The following is an 18,050-nucleotide window of genomic DNA, read 5'->3' as shown; positions in this document are numbered from 1 at the left end:
CATCTTCCGCTATCAGAAGACTAATTATCATCAGCCTATGAGGGACAAGTCCAAGAAGGGTATGATTGCTGTGATTTTTTTTTTTTTTGTTTGCTTTTTTTTTTTCTTTTTTTTTTTTTTTTTTTTTTTTTTTTTTTATGTCAGGATCATATGGAATCCATTTGAATCCCTTCAACATCCTTGTGGCTTCTAGATTAGTTTAATCCATAAATTTCATAGTTTCCTTGGAACTACAGGTATGTTCCTTGAATTATCCAGGAAACAGCTAGGGAACTGGAGTTTGTTTCTACGAATTCCCCACAGTATAATGCTTTTCACCTTCCCTTCTGCCTTGAAATCACTTCTCTATTCTCTTTTCCCTAACTGGCATGATTGCACGTCTTCAACCATTTCATGGTTGATGCTTTTCACCTCAAATCTTCCTCTTAGGTTAGAATCAAACCTCCTCTGAGAGTTTGAAGGAAGAAGCAGGAAGTATGAGACACTGCGAGAGAGAGACAAGAAAATAGCCTAGTTGTGAAAATCTGCTCTTGCAGTCTCGTAGAAGGGGGTCAAAGCTTGAAGATCCATATATTTGGCATGGAGATTTTGCTCAGTTAAGTATCTGCAGTATTTTAATAGGTTTATTCTTTAGAGATATAATGGAGCTGGCTGCCGAAAGGAGGCTGCCTTTCTTGCTCAGAGACAGTTGGGCATGCAGCAGGCTAGTCAGTGTAAAGTGCACAGAACAACGTAACACAGTCTGGCCAAACTCTGCTCAGTGCTGAGCGTCCTGAGCTCAACTCGGGAGTTCCCTGGAGCTGGGGTACCCAACAACTTTTAAAGGCTGAATCATAATGAAACTGTTCTAGCAAACAAATCCATGCTGATAGACCCTCAAGGTTATCTGGAGTGTCAGAAACATAATGCCTTGACTTCCATCTAGATTCATTTTATTGCTTGGCTGTCAGAGAAGAGCTACGTAGGAGACATCCAAATGCTTATTTTCAAGCAGCTTCTAACACAGAAGATTATCCAAGTCCAAAGTCTGAAGAGCACTAAAAAAGCAAATACAAGCTTGAATTTTGTGATAAGAAAGAATATGTATGTGTCTGTTTGTAGCTGTTTGGATAATCTTCCAAGCTGGAGACGGAAAATATTTGATGTTGAGAGAATACCTGAAACATGTCTTTAACTGCTGGGAAAGAAGAGCTCCTGGGAGAATATCAACAGGGAGCTAGTGTAGAGTGTGATATCATTTTTCGTGCTCGTACTGCCTGCTGTCCATGTCAGCAAGCTCTATGGACACAGTTTTTTATTCATCTGACGCAGCCTGTCTGTATTCTCACAGCCTAGCTCGGATGTCGTATTTAATATGAAATGGAGCTTTTCATCAGAATTGAAGGAAGCTTTAGAGCCATATCACCTGTGGCTTTTCCTGACTTGTTGCACTACCTTCTCCACACCGGTTTAAATATTCCCTTGGATTTATAAGGTGCCAGACGTAATTTCTTCTGGTCTCCCGATTAAAGATTTTGCAGCAGAATGTCTCTTTTTTTTTTCTAAATGAGCTAACCAAAGCGTTAAGTGAGCTTTCCTTCCTTTGGCAAGCATTTTCTCACCCCCTAGCCTACCTCCAGACTCTGTCCATTTCTTCATATATTGGTGAGTGCAAGTTCTTTGTTCTTGGAAGTCTTAATCTGCAGGACATCTCTCATGTCAAACCTTTATATAATTTCTAAATAGAACTGTTTCTGTCCCTTTTGGAAGATAATGCTTTCCTGGAAGCTTCGAAGCCATTTGATTGTTTTATAAGTTGTGTGGTTACATTCTAAATGAAACTGCCAGTTCCCTGACTTTGCCTTTTCTTTCTGAGGAGCCAGGCCCCCTTACCTCGTGAGGACTCTTCAGATCTGTACTGGGAAATGAGCCTCCCAGACATTCTCTAAGCTGTGCAGGTATAGCATTTATCTCTCTAACTTTGACGTTCGTGGTATCAGACCTGGTATTATCATTGATGTAATATATTTCTTCTCCCTGAAAAAAAGAAGCTATGGTTGTAAATAAGACAGCTACAGGAAAGTTCTATGTCTCTCAAAATATACTTTTTGCTGACAGGAAATCTTCATGTCCTATTCTGAAACCATTCCCATAAGTTCTTCTTTCTTGGGTGTAGCGTTTGAGGGAGAAAGTCTATGTAGTCACTTAATCATGTGCTCCTTGGAGAATGTCTATGTAGTCACTTAATCATGTGCTGCTTTGGCCTAACAGCAGGAGAAAGCATAAAGCCCTTTCCCACACACTCATGTTGGAGAACGAAGCAAGGTGAGGGCTGTCAATTCCTGCCTAGCAAGCCAACACATGAGGCAGTGACTCTGGTGTTCACATGCCAGAAGAGAGGGTGTGATTTGATTGCTGCAAGTACCCTCCCTGCTTTGCCCTGGCTGAGGAGGCAAGGGTTATAGCTGGCCTATACACAGCACTGCAGGCTCCATAGGGTAGGTGTGTTCAGAGATGGACTTTGCCAGGAGCACAGCCCAGTCCAAACCTGGACCTGCTCCCTCCATGTTCATGGGCCAGATTATCAGGGGAGACCAGGTGACCTGGGGAGGGCACACCACCCTTGCGTTCCGCAATGCAGCCACAAAAGACAACGACCTGTGAACCTACATGAAGTATTGTGTATTGATTGTATGTAACTGATACTAAAACTTAGTGTTTTACATGATGGAGATAGTGGAGAATCAGGAGATGTCATGTCCAGTTCAGATTTTGAAATTGTCTCATCAGACATCCTACTGAAAGGAAGGAAATCTGGGAAAATACAGGTTTCTGTTAAATGTGCCTATAGTTGGGCAGAAAACTGTATGCATGGATTGTTTTATATATTTGGTGACAGATTTGGAAGCCTGTGTTAGATGAGACTCCAGAAAGGTGTTTTTTGAGTCTAGTAGTCAATTCAACTGCTTTTCTTAAAATCTTAAGGGAGATATGGAAAGAATACATGGTTCATGTGGGACAAGGCTATGAATATAATTGAGAGATCTGATCAATATATTTAGGTACTTTAGGGGAGAATGTAGGGAGGATGGGGCCAAACTCTTCTCAGTGGTGGCCAATGGCAGGACAAGGGGGAATGGGTACACATTGAAACATAGGAAGTTCCGTCTGCATGTAAGAAAACTTATTTACTGTGAGGGTGACTGTTCGAGAGCCCTTGAACAGGCTGCCCAGGCAGGCTATGGAGTCTCCTTCTCTGGAGGTCTTCCAGATCCACCTGGATGCCACCTTGTGCCCTGTGCTCTGGGCATCCCTGCTGGAACAGGAGATTGGACTAGATGATCTCTAGAGAAAGATCAACATTCCAACCTCAACCATTCTGTGATTCTGTATGACCTCAGAGGCCTAAGCTCAGATGTAGGTACAACGTGTTACAAATCTGTTTTCATAGTGTGCACAGCCATGGAGTGTGCCAGTGGAGCATCCTGCACCTTTGTAAGGCTGCAGTACTCACATGGAATATGACACCCGGGGCAGGAATATCTGTGCCAATTTAAATTGCACCCGTTGTTTATACACCGTGATAAAAGCTGACTTCTGTCGATCACTGAAACTGTGTGCAGTCAGGTTGAATGCAAAACAAAGCAAATAAACACAGCAAGCAGCTCTCTCTGTCCCCTCCCTGGAGGCAGGCAGATGCTGAGGTAAACAGGTAGATTGGCAGCATTGCAGAATGAATTGTGATTTAGTTCACACTTTGTCATTCTCTGTGTGCAAAGCTCTAATGAAATCAGGAGAGCCGGAGTCAGGGGCTTTTATATGCTGGGTTTTTCATCAGCTCCTTTGGGCTTTAGGCCCTCAACACCCCCAACAGGCGTAATTTTCAATCCAAATTATTTTAGGAGGCACGAGTATGGTATTTCATAAAACGATTTTATAAGAAACAGTATATGACAACCAGTGGAGAGGAAGTAGGGTAAAAAGACACTTTGGGCTTGTTCCAGTAACTATTCCTGGCAGCTAAGGTCAGTGCAGTTGCAGTCAGACTGGGCACGAGTCATAGGAGTGGAATATATTGGCTAGAGATGGGCTGGGGAGCTTTCCATGGGCGAAAGGTCAGAAACAAAAGCTTGTGTAGCTATACTTCTTAGAGTGTTTAGCTCAAGTAGTATGATTCTGTTGTGTTAGCTTAAACAAAGATATTTTATACTCATTTAGTATAATTAAGGATGAGTTTGGCATACTGATTGCAGAAGCTCCCAAACACAGATACCCAAACCTTTCTTCAAAATGCACTGCTGAGTTCAGGACAGTTAGGTCATCTTTCAGCACTAATAGATTATTTCATTATTAATGTTTTCTGAAATTATCTGTTCTCCTGACTGTGTGCATCTGTTTCTCATCTGTTACATTATCTGTCCAATGGTCCACTGTTCCTATGTACTTTTTACCTATTACGTCCGTATGTGAACTTGGCATATTGGAATAATATTGCATTGGCCTTATTCCGTATACTACATGGCTCGTGAGTTGCCCGGTCAAATCTTGTTATCTGCTTTTCCTCTTTGAGAAAAGGTCCTTGTATTCCCAGCAGCCTTGGCTGCTGCAGCTGCTCACAGCCATGAGTGCACAGGGCGCTTCTTCAGGACTCAAGGTACCTTCAGGAACACTAGTCTGAAGAACATAGTGTAAGTTACTGCCATCAGCTTCTGGGGCAAAGGTGCTGTTTTTCCTTACTTACCAGAGACGCATCCCAGACACAAAATTCAGTGGCTGCTGGGTTTCTATTTATAGTCACAGGAGGAATGTAGCTCAGGCCAGGCATCTTTTCTTTTTTTGCAGCCTTTCCTTTGTGATGTGATGTGTGTAAGCTTTTTCTTCTGGACTGCTTGCTGCAAAGAAGTATGACATGTTTATTCATAGTCTGTATGTGTTTCTTGACAGCATAGAGGAGACCACAAGGTTTCAGTCAGTGCCATTTGGATAACTGTAGCTATGTCCCTCTCTAGCTTATCCACAGGGAAAATGAAAAATGTTTCTGGAGCTGGTGGAGTTTCAGGAAGCTCTGTGACTGGCAGAGGTACATGTTTAGTCTTGCAGATCACAGCCACAGTCAAGGGAGTTGGTCTCCTTTGAATGACATGGCTGCAGCTCAGGCCCATCATAGCCTCCTTGGTATGTCTCGTGGGAGAAATTAGGTAGGGTATCCAGAGTATGCCATATCCACTGAGCAAAGGAGACACATCAGGAAATTGAGGGTGGCAAGATTGTGTCTGTGGCAAGGAATGTGTCTGATATATGTATATGACCCTCAGGTATACCCCTCTTTTTTCTTTCTCCCTCGCGGATTTTGGAAAAGAGGCTGGGCTGAGCCCAGTCCTCCATTCAGAACAGTTCAGCTTGCAACATCCCATACTCACTGTGCCGATGACCCAGGCATTGCTTCCATTTGTTTATTGTCCTTGGAATAGTGCTGAATTCTCTGAGGATGGAGGATCTCCTCTCTGTCATCATTCTCTGTAGTTTTGAAGCTCTTATGTATGTCAGCTTCCAAGATATTTATCATCTCTAGAAGGAGCTGAGGGCCAAACAAGAGAGGGTTCAGAAAGGCGGGCCCAGCTTTTCTAACTTCCACTGAGTTGGAGGGGGGTCCTCCCAGCAAAATGAGGACATAGTAAGGGGAGAGGCTGGAGGGAAGAACATTCTCCTCTTGGGAGAGGTGGCGTCTAAAGATGGGAGATGCAATTGTGGTGCATATGACGGCTCCTGAATTAAACATGTGAGGCAGGACACTAGGCCTTAATTATGTTTAAAGTGGGGAGATTATTAGTATTTCTGGAACATTATGGGATATTGTGAGACATTTCCAAGGCTAATGGGTAAAGCCTCTTCCCTCCAGTATCCTATAGAGATGGGGACTTATAGGACTGGCTCAATAACATGCAATTGATAGGCTCATGTGAGCGAATTGTCTGACAAACTTGTCAGCTTCTCAGAGTGGTCCCTACCATAAGATCAGGGATGTGCTGTTAAATAGCCATTCAGACTTTATTGACTTACTATTTATATGGGAGTATGTGGGAGGAAGGTCTTCTGATAATAAATTTTCACATAAACGCAAGAGGGAATTCAATCCTGCGCTGCTTGGGCATTTCAAGTGCTGAAAGAACTCTCACTTGAATGAAGAATGGCAGCAACCAGGTGGTCTTTACCTGTGGAAGCCTGTTGTCATTCAAATAAGAGTAAAATGACTGGCTCCTGTTGTGGTCCCTCTCCTCACTGAAGTCTTTGGGGGCTTCTTGCTGTGGCATGAGCTTGTGGCTGGGGGTAGTCGATGTCTTCCCTGTCTTCTGGTGGGGCCTGTGGGGTAGCACGATGGGGGAAAGCCCCCTCGTGCCCCTGATGACGATGTTGCCGCAGGGAGGCGGGAAGCCGCCGCGGAAATCATCCAGGCCGCTTTTTACAAACCGCCAGCGCTGACTGTTAAGGGAGTCTGAGAACCTCTGCTTAGTGCTACCTGCTGGAAAGCATCTTGATGACAAATTTTTCTTGTACCTGAATGGGGAAACCACTAATTAGTATAGAAAATACGCATTATAAGGAAGAGTGTTTTAAGACTTAGCTCACTTGTATTAAGAAAGTAGGAATAAAAGGCTAACCGTGTCTGGGCTGCAGCTTGCCATTTTAGCTCTACTGATTGCCCACTGGAAGTGGGATGTAGCAGTTGAGTTCAGTGGGTAGTGCCAAAGCCCAGGACCAAACAGGTAGCAGCGCTTGGGGTCTGCGGGCTCAGGCTGTTAAAAGGGAACTGGAAGGTGACATTCATGTTTGAGCCAGGACAAGAACTAGGTTACAAGCCAGGGGGCTGCTGCTTAGGTTTCTTTGCCTGCTTGCCCACTAACACATTTCACAGGGTAAATCTCTGATCTAGATAATAGCCCTGCTGCCTGCCAGCCTGGCTCAGAATGGGGCCAGACTCTGCTGTCTGCCTGTGATCTTTAAGCTGGAGTTTCTGGAGGGCAGCATGACTGTGCAAGAGGGACCAGCAGGCTAATGAAAGAGAGCATAACCCCACGTTCCCTCACTAGCCAGCCCTGGCTCCCTTGGTCCCGCTCACCACACGGCCGTGCTCATCCTGAGCGCTCCACACCACGAGGCCCTCGCTGCCTGGCACAGAAGGACAGGGCTCAGTGACTCTGGGATCACTAGGAGATGGTGTCCAGGGTGCCTGCGGAACCGGGAGAGACTCTCAGCCAAGGAACTCATTGCCAGGCTTGGGCTGCCTTCTCTGCTCTGTCCTTGTGGCTTGTGCCCCACGCACTGCTCTTCCCTGCCCACCAAGTGTCTCTTCCTGGCTCATCTTGACCAGGTCCTCCTCTGCTCTACCACAGTGTGTCCAGCATGGGCACATGTTTCATCCAGGCTTCCACACTGGGCATGCAGAAGGCCTGTCAGGCAGCACAGAGCTGCTTGCAGTGCTCATCAAACCAAACCAGAAGTACTTGATGATTATGAGTAGTTCCGTGGGCAAATTTTTGTATAACTCTGATTATGAGAAATATAGTTGTGTATGAATAATTTTTAAATGTACTATATGATCTATAGCCCAAATATTGTGTGTATGTGGCTTAGAATTTATGAAGGTTGTGATTATTTTGCAAGAGAGAGTCAAAGTATCTGAGTTAAGCAGGACCAAATTTCAGAAGAAATAACATTTCTGGTAATGTTCTCATTAGAGTTAATAAGAATTAATTTCCTCGGAAGGAAAAACAAGTGTTACAGGTAATTCTTATGTCCCTTAAAAAGTCACTGTGCTGAGTTTGGAAGCCCTTGATAAACATAAATCCTTCTGATGCACCTTCGCTTCAGGTGCACCCATATGGAGTTAAAAGGCTGTTCCACACACAGCAGTTCTGTTCACAGCCCTGTCCAAAGTCACTATTGAACCTGGCAGATTGCGGGGTATTTGTCCTGTAGTGAACTGCTTTCCTGCCAACAGCTAATTTGCAGCGTGTGGGAAGAATGAATGAAAGATGGGGTACTGTGATACTTGCTGCCTACCAGCTTCCAAGCCTTTCAGAAATTTCCCAAGTCTCAGCTGAAATTAGCAGGTTATAATTATATCATTATTGTTTAATTATGCATACAGTGCTAGAGATGTAGCTACTATGTTCATGGATGACAAGTGTGCTCATGAGCCCTGCGTGAAAGGCAGACGAGCTTCGTCTCTGAGAATGTTCTCCTTACCTAGTATTGATACCCTGGTTTCTCAAGAGCCTCTCTAAGACTGGGAGCATATTGGGTGAAAAGCTTCTGCTGTTTAATGACATGGAAGTTATCTGTGGTATGTTTTATGTTTTGTTAACGAGCAGGGCAGAGTTGAATAGGAGTTAAATTCCAGTCAGCATGCAAAGCAGAGGGGTGTCCCACCTTCATAAATGCACCAGTCCTCATACCTACACGTCAGTCCCTTTGAAGTTTATTTCTGCATTTGTTCTGATGGATATCCCCGGGGAAAATACGGCTGGGATCTAGAAACATGGCGATAGAGATGGAAGTAAATAGAGCACCAGGGACCCAAAGATGAATGGAGACTGAAAACATTATCCTGCAGAAGGAAACGAGTGAACAAGGCATAGTTTTAGGGAGGACAGAAACTTGTAGAGTATTTATTGAATTAAATACTTTTCAAGTTATGATTATACTCCCTGTGCAGATGAAGCTACACTTAGCTCTGGAAAGGCTCTTCTTGTTTTCTCTGTATGCCATTGGCTCTCAGTTGCTCCAGGGAAGCCACGCAGGGCTTGGATCCTGTTAAACCTGGTGTGAGCAGGTCTGTCAGCAGTGAAACACTGTGATGGAGAGCTTAAATCCAAAAGGGAGAGGAGCATGATTGTTATCTTGGGTGGAGAAGACAGCGGGTGCAGTCCTGGCTCAGGGCACAGGCCTGTCTCATAATTACTGCGCCACGAGACAAGCAGAGACGGATCTTCCTGTTCCAAAATCCCAGCGCTGTTGCAAAGGGAAAAGGCAGAGAAGGCCCTAATTTAGCATAAGGTGCCATTCCAAGAAATCTTTATGTCTTGTAGGAGAAGACATCTATTTGTAAAAGCTGCTATTAACTAGTGCCCAACAAAACCATATTTCATGGTTTAGGGAAGAGTTCATGGCAGCAGAGGGAGAATTCTCACGAAAAAATCTTGCAGGGAGAGATGTAGCTAAATTAGTGTTTGAAAAGGGATTCTAATCACTTAATTTGCTGCTTGCATTTTGAAGAAACAGAGTAAAGTCCACTGCTTTAGAGTGGGAAGCTTAACAAAACGAGGCCAACAGCACAATCTCTTTTCACAGCACGAGAGGAACCACAATAAATCTGGTTCCTGAAAGCTGTGCAGTGTGACCACATGGCCTCTAATGAGCAGAAGGGCCCACAGCAGCATAACAGTAACTCTGCAGTTGGAATAGCAGGTAGTAACACTTAGAAAGGAAAATGCTTCAGTCTGTTTTAGCAGGGAATCCACGCGTGGGTCCGATGGCTACAGCTATGGGACTGCAGCCCTGCCTTGTCAGGGTGCCTCTGCTGCCTTTGGTCATGTAGGCAGCCTGGATAGAGAGCAGGTAGTAGAGTTTCCTTTCTCTGGGAAAGGAGCCCTTGTGGAGAGCTCCTCTGGAGCAATAGTTGGCAGTTAACTGTCTTTTAAAGGAGAAATGGGTACGAGACATTACCTTTTTGTTAGTGGCTTAAACTGTGTTAGTGGGAGCTGGGCTTGATTTAGTTATGTCAGAATCTGAGTGCTATGAAGGCTAATTCTGTCCAGAGGCAACTTGTGTCCGCTATAGTCTTTTTTCCCCCACTCTTCTTTATGAGGAATAGCTGTTTTATCGCCTTTTTTTTTCTGTCAGAAAAGCTTTTAAAGGTGCCTCCTGCATAGCGAAACGGGCACTCGCAGGCCTGTCCCCAGCAGGGAGCGAGATGTGCGCCCTGCCACCGGGAGCTCCGTGACTGCCAGCGATTCTTCCGGGTGTTTCCCCGTTCCCGGTGCGCCAGACAGCGAGGAGCCCGAGGCCAGGGCACAAATGGAGGCCGTTTTCCGCGGCTCCTCCCGGCGCGGCGAGGCGATGCGAGGCGTGGCGAGGCGGCCGCCCGCCCCCTGCGCCTGGCCGAGCCCGAGCCCGGCGGCGGCAGTGACAGCCGGGACGCTCCTCCGCAGCAGCCATGAAGTCGCTGTGCCTCGTCACCGTGGGGGTGCTGGCCATGACGCTGCTCATTGCCAGTATCTCCTTGCTGGTGGCGCACGTCTTCCAGACCGTGGTGGACCTGCAGGTGAAGGAGGTGAGAGCCGGCCCCGCGCTCCCCCCAGCCCCGCACCCTCCTTTCCCCCGGCCCTCCTTGCGGCTTTTGCTCCTTGGCTCCTTCGCAGAGGCCCCCAAAGTGACCCGAAGGGCGGCAGGGAGGATGTTTCTCATCCCCCAGCCCTGCTTGGGGGCGGCTGCAGGGTGGCACTGACAGGGGTGCGACCCCGGTGGGACAGGGGCTGCAGCTTTGCCGGGCAGCACAGCCCCTGCGCGCCCGCCGGCAGGGCTGTGGGCAGGGCCAACGCTGGGTTGTCTTGCCAATGCACATCGGTGCTTGGGAGGCTGCTTTACAGACTGCAGCTGTGCTGAGGGGCCTGTGCTGGCAGCAGCACACGGGGTGCAGCAGGGATGCCTCAAGCTTTGCTCCCTTCTGCCCTTGCACCATCCTCCTCACGTGCTCTTGGGCACTCTCATAAGGTGGCTTGTTGTGCTGCTGCTGGAGCACAGCCCGGCTGTGGGCCAAAAGCGGTGGTGGTTCCCTCGTGCAAACGGTGAAAGTCTAGCAGTTTACCCCAGGGCTGCTTGCAAGAAACTTGAGGGCATCATCCTGGTGAGGTTACCATTGCAGGGCCCTCCTTGTTTATGCCCTGCCTAAGCTTTTGTTCTGCTGCTCCTTTGCGTTTATGTGGTGGTCCGGGGACAACGGTTAGCTGCCTTAGCTTAGTAACCTCCACAGATAACATTAGAAATTCAGTTCATTGGCAGTTTCCCTTAAAATAGCTGTGACCACTGTAAATGAATAATTATTAACTTGCCTACTCTGAAAAAATATAATCCCTGTTATTTAAACAGAGAAACCAGGAGTGCTGGTTTCTCTTTAGGAATAGTGATTTGGCCAGTGCTGCTGTTTCATTGGCACCGAAGTCTGGTGATCCCCATAGTGTCCTATCCAATTCCTTTCGTTGACATATTGTCAGGGAGCGTTTGCTAACCTAAAAACTGTATTGTCTTAACCTAAACCACTTTGGTTTCACAAAGGTAATTTTAGTTGGCAAGTTGTGTCACTTTGCAGCGTGCCTGTCAAGCTAAGGGGGTAGCCCCCAGAGGGGCACCATAGTCTAAACCGTCGTGCCGACTTGCAATGTGCCACCCACTTGTCCAAACAGCTCGTACGGGTAGTCCCGTAGTGTTTATTCTCAGATCCCTGCCTCTGCCGTGCTGGAGTGTAATCATGGGTAATACCTGAGTTATCCCAAAGTCATTTGTTCATCAGCCCATGCCTTTCTCTAGGCGATCTGGAAGCTGGGCGCTGTCATGTGAGTGGTAACATATGCAAAGTTGCATGCGTGTTGAACCAAATCTAAGCAGTGCAGCTTTGTGTAGACCTGAATGGTTCTCAAAGCAGTGCACTCCCTGCCACTCTGCTGATTCTGCTGCTTTCTATGCGAGGTGTTCTTACCCGATCTTGGAAGTTACTGTGTCTTGTGTAACCATTATGTACTTCTTTGACAATGCTGTGCAAATAGATGAATCTTACTTTGCCTTTGAAATGTGGCAAAATTTAAGCTTTTCCATCCCTCTTACTGCTCTGCAGCCCAAGATATTGAACATGAAATCTTATCTCAGTGCTCACGGATTTCACATTGCCTCTTCCTGGCCTCACTGATACCTCTGCCTTTAAGGGAGCTGCAGAAGAGTGACAAGATGAGGGGTGATCAGCACAAGCTGAAACACAGGAATTTGCACTTGGACACAAGGATAGAGGAACAGAGGGGGTACAGGAAGAATGGGGAATCTAGCAGGGTATCACACTGTTTCCTGGAACATAAGTAGGCGCATGTGTGGGGTGACACGGGAGGTAGGAGCACCTCTCCTGCAAGGCCTTCAAACCTTGTCCTTTTATTCTGTCTTCTTTGCCAGTCATACCAACTTTTTTATGAATTAGAGTGCCATGCTGGATCAGATCAGATGCCCATCTAAATGTTTATGCTATTGCTTGTCTCTCTCATGATTGCAATTAAATTCTATCATAGACAGAATCACAGAATTCTTAAGGTTGGAAGGGACCTTTAAGAGATCGTCTAGTCCAACCCCTCTGTACTCTCAGGGTCACCTCGACCATGGGGCACAGGATTGCGTGCAAGTGGGTTTTGAAGATCGCCAGAGAAGGAGACTCCACAGCCTGTGGGCAGCCTGTTCCAGTGCTCTGTCACCTTCACTGTGAAGAAATTTTTCCTTAAGTTTTTGTGGAGCTTTTGATGCTTCAATTTGTGGCCGTTCCCTGTAGGCCTGTCAGTGGCCAGTGAGGAAAAGAGATTGGTCCCATCTTCCTCACTCCCTCCTTTGAAGTGTTTATACCCACTGATCAGATCCTACCTCAGCCTTGTCTTCTTCAGGCTGAACAGGCCCGGCTCTCTCAGCTAAATTATTAAAACTTATATATAAAACTCTGCCCTGGTATTAGCACATTTCACAGCTCTAGAAAGCTGCAGAAATTTCATTTTCTAACAAAGATTGGAAAATGTACAGTACTTCCTCACCCCCATAATCACCACCACCAACAACTGTTAGGCTTTTGAGGGAAGATGTGCTCCTTACTTCCTGTGTGTGAAGAGTGATCAAGGAGGGAAAGCCAAAAGAAGGAAATAACGGCACTGGGAAAGGTGAACCCCCATTGTGCTACCAGGTAGGGATGAACAGTCACGTTGTCAGCACCATTTAGGTTGTGATCGTGCAGTAAGGTACATCTGTGCATCTTTGTGAGAGAGTATCTTGGAGTTAAAAGCCTACCCTCTAGACCTGCCCCCAGGACTAGTGACCAGCTTAAAGTTTTGGAGTACTTGGAGTTTTAACTCTTATTCTTGCATGTGAGTATCAAGAGAAGTCTGATTTCCTGGCCTAACACAAGGCAGCAGCTGTAACTCTGACAGAACTGTAGCTTTCGTGTATTCTGTGGATAAGAGCAGTCCTATGCTCTATTATTTCACAGCCTGCCCAACCTGTGGGACAAGAGTAGTACCAGTCATGCAGCATCAGATGTGCTCCAGTCTGAATAAAAGCAGCACTAAGCTACCAACTGAGGTGCATGGATATATGTTTGTCTCAAGAATACTGAGTCATGTTTTTTCTCTCAAGTGCAGGCTGTGTGATACCATGTCAAGGATGGAAATATTCCTGGCAAAAAAAAAAAAAAAAAAAAAAGGAAGAAAAGAGCATCAATATTTTGTTATTTGAGAGATTGGTGGAGCCAGATTCCTGCTCAGAAGTTTGTGAATCTGGCCTTACGCTAGTGCTGTCAGTGTGCAGTCTAAAAATAGACATTGTCATTTCTGTGGGAGATCCAAATGCTGCCATGAAGATCCTGGTAATAAATCACCAGATTATTCTGGCTGTTTCAGTACCAAGTTGCTCTCCAGCCCACCTCCCTAGAGATCATTTACAACTTCAGAGTCTCGGGAGCGGGAGCTTACATCAATCTGCCTGAAAAAACTCCTACTCCTCCATTTTCTTCCTATTAATACTATGTATCTGCATGTAGTCTGGAACATATATTTATAGTTTGTTGGAAATCCATATTGCATTTAACAAAGCTACATCAAGGGGAGGAGCTTCTTGTTCTCAGCTCAGAAAATGGGAGCAGGGGAAGTAGCATCTTTGCACATTATAAATGTGTAGCCCCTGTCAAAAGTAACGGGAAGGAGCTTAAAACTGGAATGAATATGACCAGAGTGCACTTGTTTTTACTTACACACACACACACACACACACACACACAGAAAAAGTACACAGTGAAAAGTAATCCCTCATTTGAGTTGTCTCATAAGGGAGACCTTTTAGTACTTGATGAATGGCCTGAATATGCTTGGTCAGTAGTTGCTGGGGAGCAGTATCAATTCCTAGATATGAATGATTAGGCTTAAGACAGGTGATAATTAGTCTGCTTATCAACATAAAGCTTAAACTCACTGTGTTTCATGGACATGAGAAATAGGAGCTTTATACAAGCTCCCCAGGGAGGGAGCAGATCAGACTTTATGGCCATACAACCTCTGAAATGATTGATTTAATAATGTGGTTATTTGTGTATGGAGAAAAGCTGTCACGATTATCACTGTCTCAGCTACATTGCTGTCTCATTCCCAGCTTTTTCTGCTGGAGCCAGAGAAACTGTGGACCGGATTCAGTGAGATTTTCTGTTCCTCATCCTGGAAACCAATTTCGGAAGGACTCTTTCTGGACACAGGGATAAACCTCCTTGGTGCAGATTACGAGAAAACAGGATCAAATGCATTGGGCCTTGTAGACGCTCGTAGTCCCAAATAAACATCCAAAACTCCTGAAACTCTGGAACATGCCTAAAATACTTCTTTTTCCTTTTTTTCTTTTTCTTCTTTTTTGCTGTGGTGTGTGTAGAATACATGGTTAGAAACCCTCAGAGGAAAGCGGTCTTCTATATACTGCCAGCTGGGTTGGCTTTCATTGGCATTCAGGAATACTGCTGCTGTTCAAACCTCTTGCCAATGCATTTTTCTTTGAAACAGTCTTCTCTTCATCTAATCACTGAAAAAAGAACATAAAATACAGAGGGAAGACAACTACTTAAGTGGAAGACCCAGAAGAAATCCCGAGGCAACAGTGGCCGGTGGCTTTAAGATCCCGTAAATTGCATCCATGAAATGGCAGCTGTCCAATCTGCCCTGCTTTTGGACTTGCATTTACAATATTTGACTTGTTTTCTCCGAAGAATAAAAAGAACAAGTGTTCATGAGGCCCATTTAGTTGCAAATTATTTCCCTCTTCTTCCGCCTACTGATAGTGTAGTATCAAAGATATGTTTTTCTTTGTACATATTCCTAAAAATTCTTCTCTGCAGGTTATTCTCCCCCCCCACACACCTTGTTACCACAGTGTCAGTATCAGTAGCAAAAATCCTGCATTTTGGGATTTGTTGTTGGAATGCTTTTATAATTGTGGATTTTATCTAAACTGAAATGGTAGTGTTATGGAGAGAACCTATATTATATGCTCCTAATGGAGACGCATGCCAGGGCAGTTGTGACGTTGCTTATAACCTGAGTATCCTCGTGGGTTAAAGAATTGCTGATTCATTGCTGAAAAGTTTCTATGGTCAAATAATCTTTTATAGATGTTTTCCTTTAAGTCCCTGTTTCAGTGGATGCAAAATAAGTGTTACTCGGGGGATTTGGAGATACATGTGCTTCCATCCCTGTAGGCCTCATACTGTTGAGTTCCCTATCTCTTATCCAGAATGTGGCACATGTCTCACTGTGTCTCTAGGCATTTCTGGTTGATAGACCTTAAATGGGTGTACTTGGCTTAAAGAGGTTTGTTGTGTAATAGCAGCCAAGTCTTCACGGTCAGAAATGTAGAATTTGTAGAAATGGCATTTCCAAGCCTCATGCCCATGCTTGTTCTGAGAGCACAGCATCTATTAAAATAGTAATTTTGTCTTTGTGTTATTCCAGGGAACAGTATTAAGAAATGGCACGGAAACCTTTGAAGCCTGGGAAGATCCTCCTCCACCAGTCTACATGCAGTTCTACTTTTTTAATGTGACAAATCCTTTAGAAGTGCTTCAGGGAGCTACTCCTCTTGTGGAGGAAGTAGGGCCGTACACCTACCGGTAAGACCATTTCACTGTTTTTCTTTTTTTTTCCTGTTTCTGTGCTTTTTTGTTTTAATACAAAGAAACCTATTGGTTGTGAGGAGTCCAAGAAGTGGGAGGACACTGGGGATCCCATTCTAGCAGAAAACCCAGCAGTTGATGTGTGCTTGAAAGGGAGAATGGGTGGTTATGTGCCACTTGGACACCACAGCTAGAGTGAGACAACTTGCAATCTGTTCCAGATTCAACTGATCAGTTATGTTTAATTTGGGGCAAAGCATAAAAATGTTCCTGTGCTGCTTTTCATTAGCTACTCCAATCCATAGGAAGTTCTCTGCATACTGGGCTGCTGCCTTAGGAGGCACTGACTGGTTGGATGATGTTTTGGAGTATGTGGTGATAACCATGTGCATCAACATGCTTAAACATGTCGTTCATATTTTCACTTGGAAATTAGTTCCAAGCTAATATGTAGCAAATTGCATCAGTTAAATATGATGCTAGTGATATTCCTCATCCAACTCTCCCTGTAAATCCTATTTAGATTAAGACCTAGCTACTGTTTTTTTACAGAAAGCACATGCAATGATAGAGCTTGCTATTTCTCCTGGACTCTTCTTGAACATGGTTAAAACGCATATAATGAGAAACAGATGAGAGCTCTCGCTGTTAGTCTTGCTTCTGGTCATTAACAGTCACTCCAACGAGGCAGCAATTTAGCGTCTTTACAAGCTGTCTTTACCTAAGTTGCAAGATGGCTTGAGATCAGGCTGTCATTTCTAGAAAAAAATCCTGGAGGATGAAAGGGAGGGCCTCACAATTAGGCAGCAGTGCATCCTTTCTGTTGGGCAGGTAAGTGGGACATGCTCCAGATGTCATAGGACTGTATGAGGCCACATGGGCCCATGCCCAGACAGCTCTGTGAAGCTGGGCTGCACAGAAAGCCCTGAGGGGGACTGGGCTGGTGGTGCAGCTGGCTGGCCCGCTCCGTGCCTCCGGAGGGGCTCCCTGGGAAGCCTTCCCTGCCGCACGCAGGGGAGCCCGCAGAGGCTGGGGGCCGGTGATGCCAGCCCTCGCTGCCTTGTTTATTGCTGCCCGAGCCAGGGCGGCTGCGCGTGCCAGTGTTTGCTGTTTCAGTTGCTTGTGGTTTGGGAGCTTTGCCTGCTTCCGACGTGTCTCAGCAGGATTTGTTTCTGTTGTGCTCTGCCTGACAGAAGAAGTGGGAGCTGGGAAGGGGTGTGCACTTTTCCAGCAGATTCTTGAATCCTCCCGTGGCCGTTGCTGCTGACTGTACAGAGTGTGGGCAGTGGGAGGAGTAGAGAGGAGGCGTGCAGGGAGAAGGAGGGGATGTTGCAGACATACTGCATGTTCAAGCCAGAGGCCAAATACCAGGTCTGTCTCACAAGCCTGGTGTAGCAAAGCTTTCAAGAAACGGTTAAATTTCAGCATGTGGCAAGACCCCTGAAACCCCCTGAAACGAGATGCACAGTTGAGTGTTGTTATGAAATGAGGGGTTGAGGAGAAAGGCTGGAAGGGAATCATCTCAGACAGTCAAGGGGGAAAGCTCTTGTGAGAGATGGGAGTCTACGTGACGCAGCTAATGTGAATTGCTTCCAGCATGCTGAATCTGGAAGCAGTTTAGAGTTCTGCTTCGCATTGACTGGAAACCTCAAGTAAAACAGAGCTAGAATCTGTAGCAAAGGCATAGCAGTGCATATTTTTCTAAAACTTAGCAGTCCTATCTACAGCATATAAAATAATTCCTTATAAAGTACAAGTTGCTTATCTGCCCAAGCCTACTGAGTTCTGGCCTACTGATATTGACTGATCTTGCCCACATATACATTTTTTTGTCTTCAACATTTGAGGTCTTCCTTCTTGCATACCTGATCAGGGAGTATTATTTTCTTCTCTAGCCCTTTTCAAATAGCAGAGTCTTCTCAGGTTAACTCTGGCCTATTTTAGGACAGTTACTTCGCATCTGTCCATTCCCATCTCCTCAGCATTAGACTCTGGAGCAGGTCACTGTACAGGAGGCTCTGGACAAATCAAACTACAAGTGTTTCCGGACCAAAATGTTTCCCAGCTGGCAGGGATGCTGATGTGCTGTTTCTGTAAGGGAAATGGGAAACGGTTGGGTTTTAATAAG

The 18,050-nt window shown here is 45.5% G+C and overlaps 1 protein-coding gene across 4 annotated transcripts in view; it reads left to right on the top strand.

Moving 5' to 3' along the window:
* SCARB2 (scavenger receptor class B member 2) overlaps positions 1 to 18,050 on the top strand; it is a 34,251-nt gene that overhangs the window by 3,783 nt on the left and 12,418 nt on the right. For 2 of the 4 annotated variants that reach the window (XM_026042771.1, XM_026042773.1), the window contains exons 1-2: positions 10,124 to 10,312; positions 15,762 to 15,919. In XM_026042771.1, coding sequence (XP_025898556.1) covers positions 10,196 to 10,312; positions 15,762 to 15,919 — 275 coding nt within the window. In that variant the 5' untranslated portion in view covers positions 10,124 to 10,195. Of the gene's footprint in view, positions 1 to 10,123; positions 10,313 to 15,761; positions 15,920 to 18,050 lie in introns of those variants that run through there. The other 2 variants (XM_026042772.1, XM_026042774.1) reach the window with 2 other exon arrangements.

Source organism: Nothoprocta perdicaria, unplaced genomic scaffold (assembly GCF_003342845.1).
Source record: "Nothoprocta perdicaria isolate Ctin4 unplaced genomic scaffold, notPer1 scaffold_313, whole genome shotgun sequence".
Classification (NCBI taxonomy): domain Eukaryota; kingdom Metazoa; phylum Chordata; class Aves; order Tinamiformes; family Tinamidae; genus Nothoprocta; species Nothoprocta perdicaria.
The sequence above is the reverse complement of the archived record's forward strand: the minus strand, read 5'-3'. Positions and strand labels throughout refer to the sequence as shown.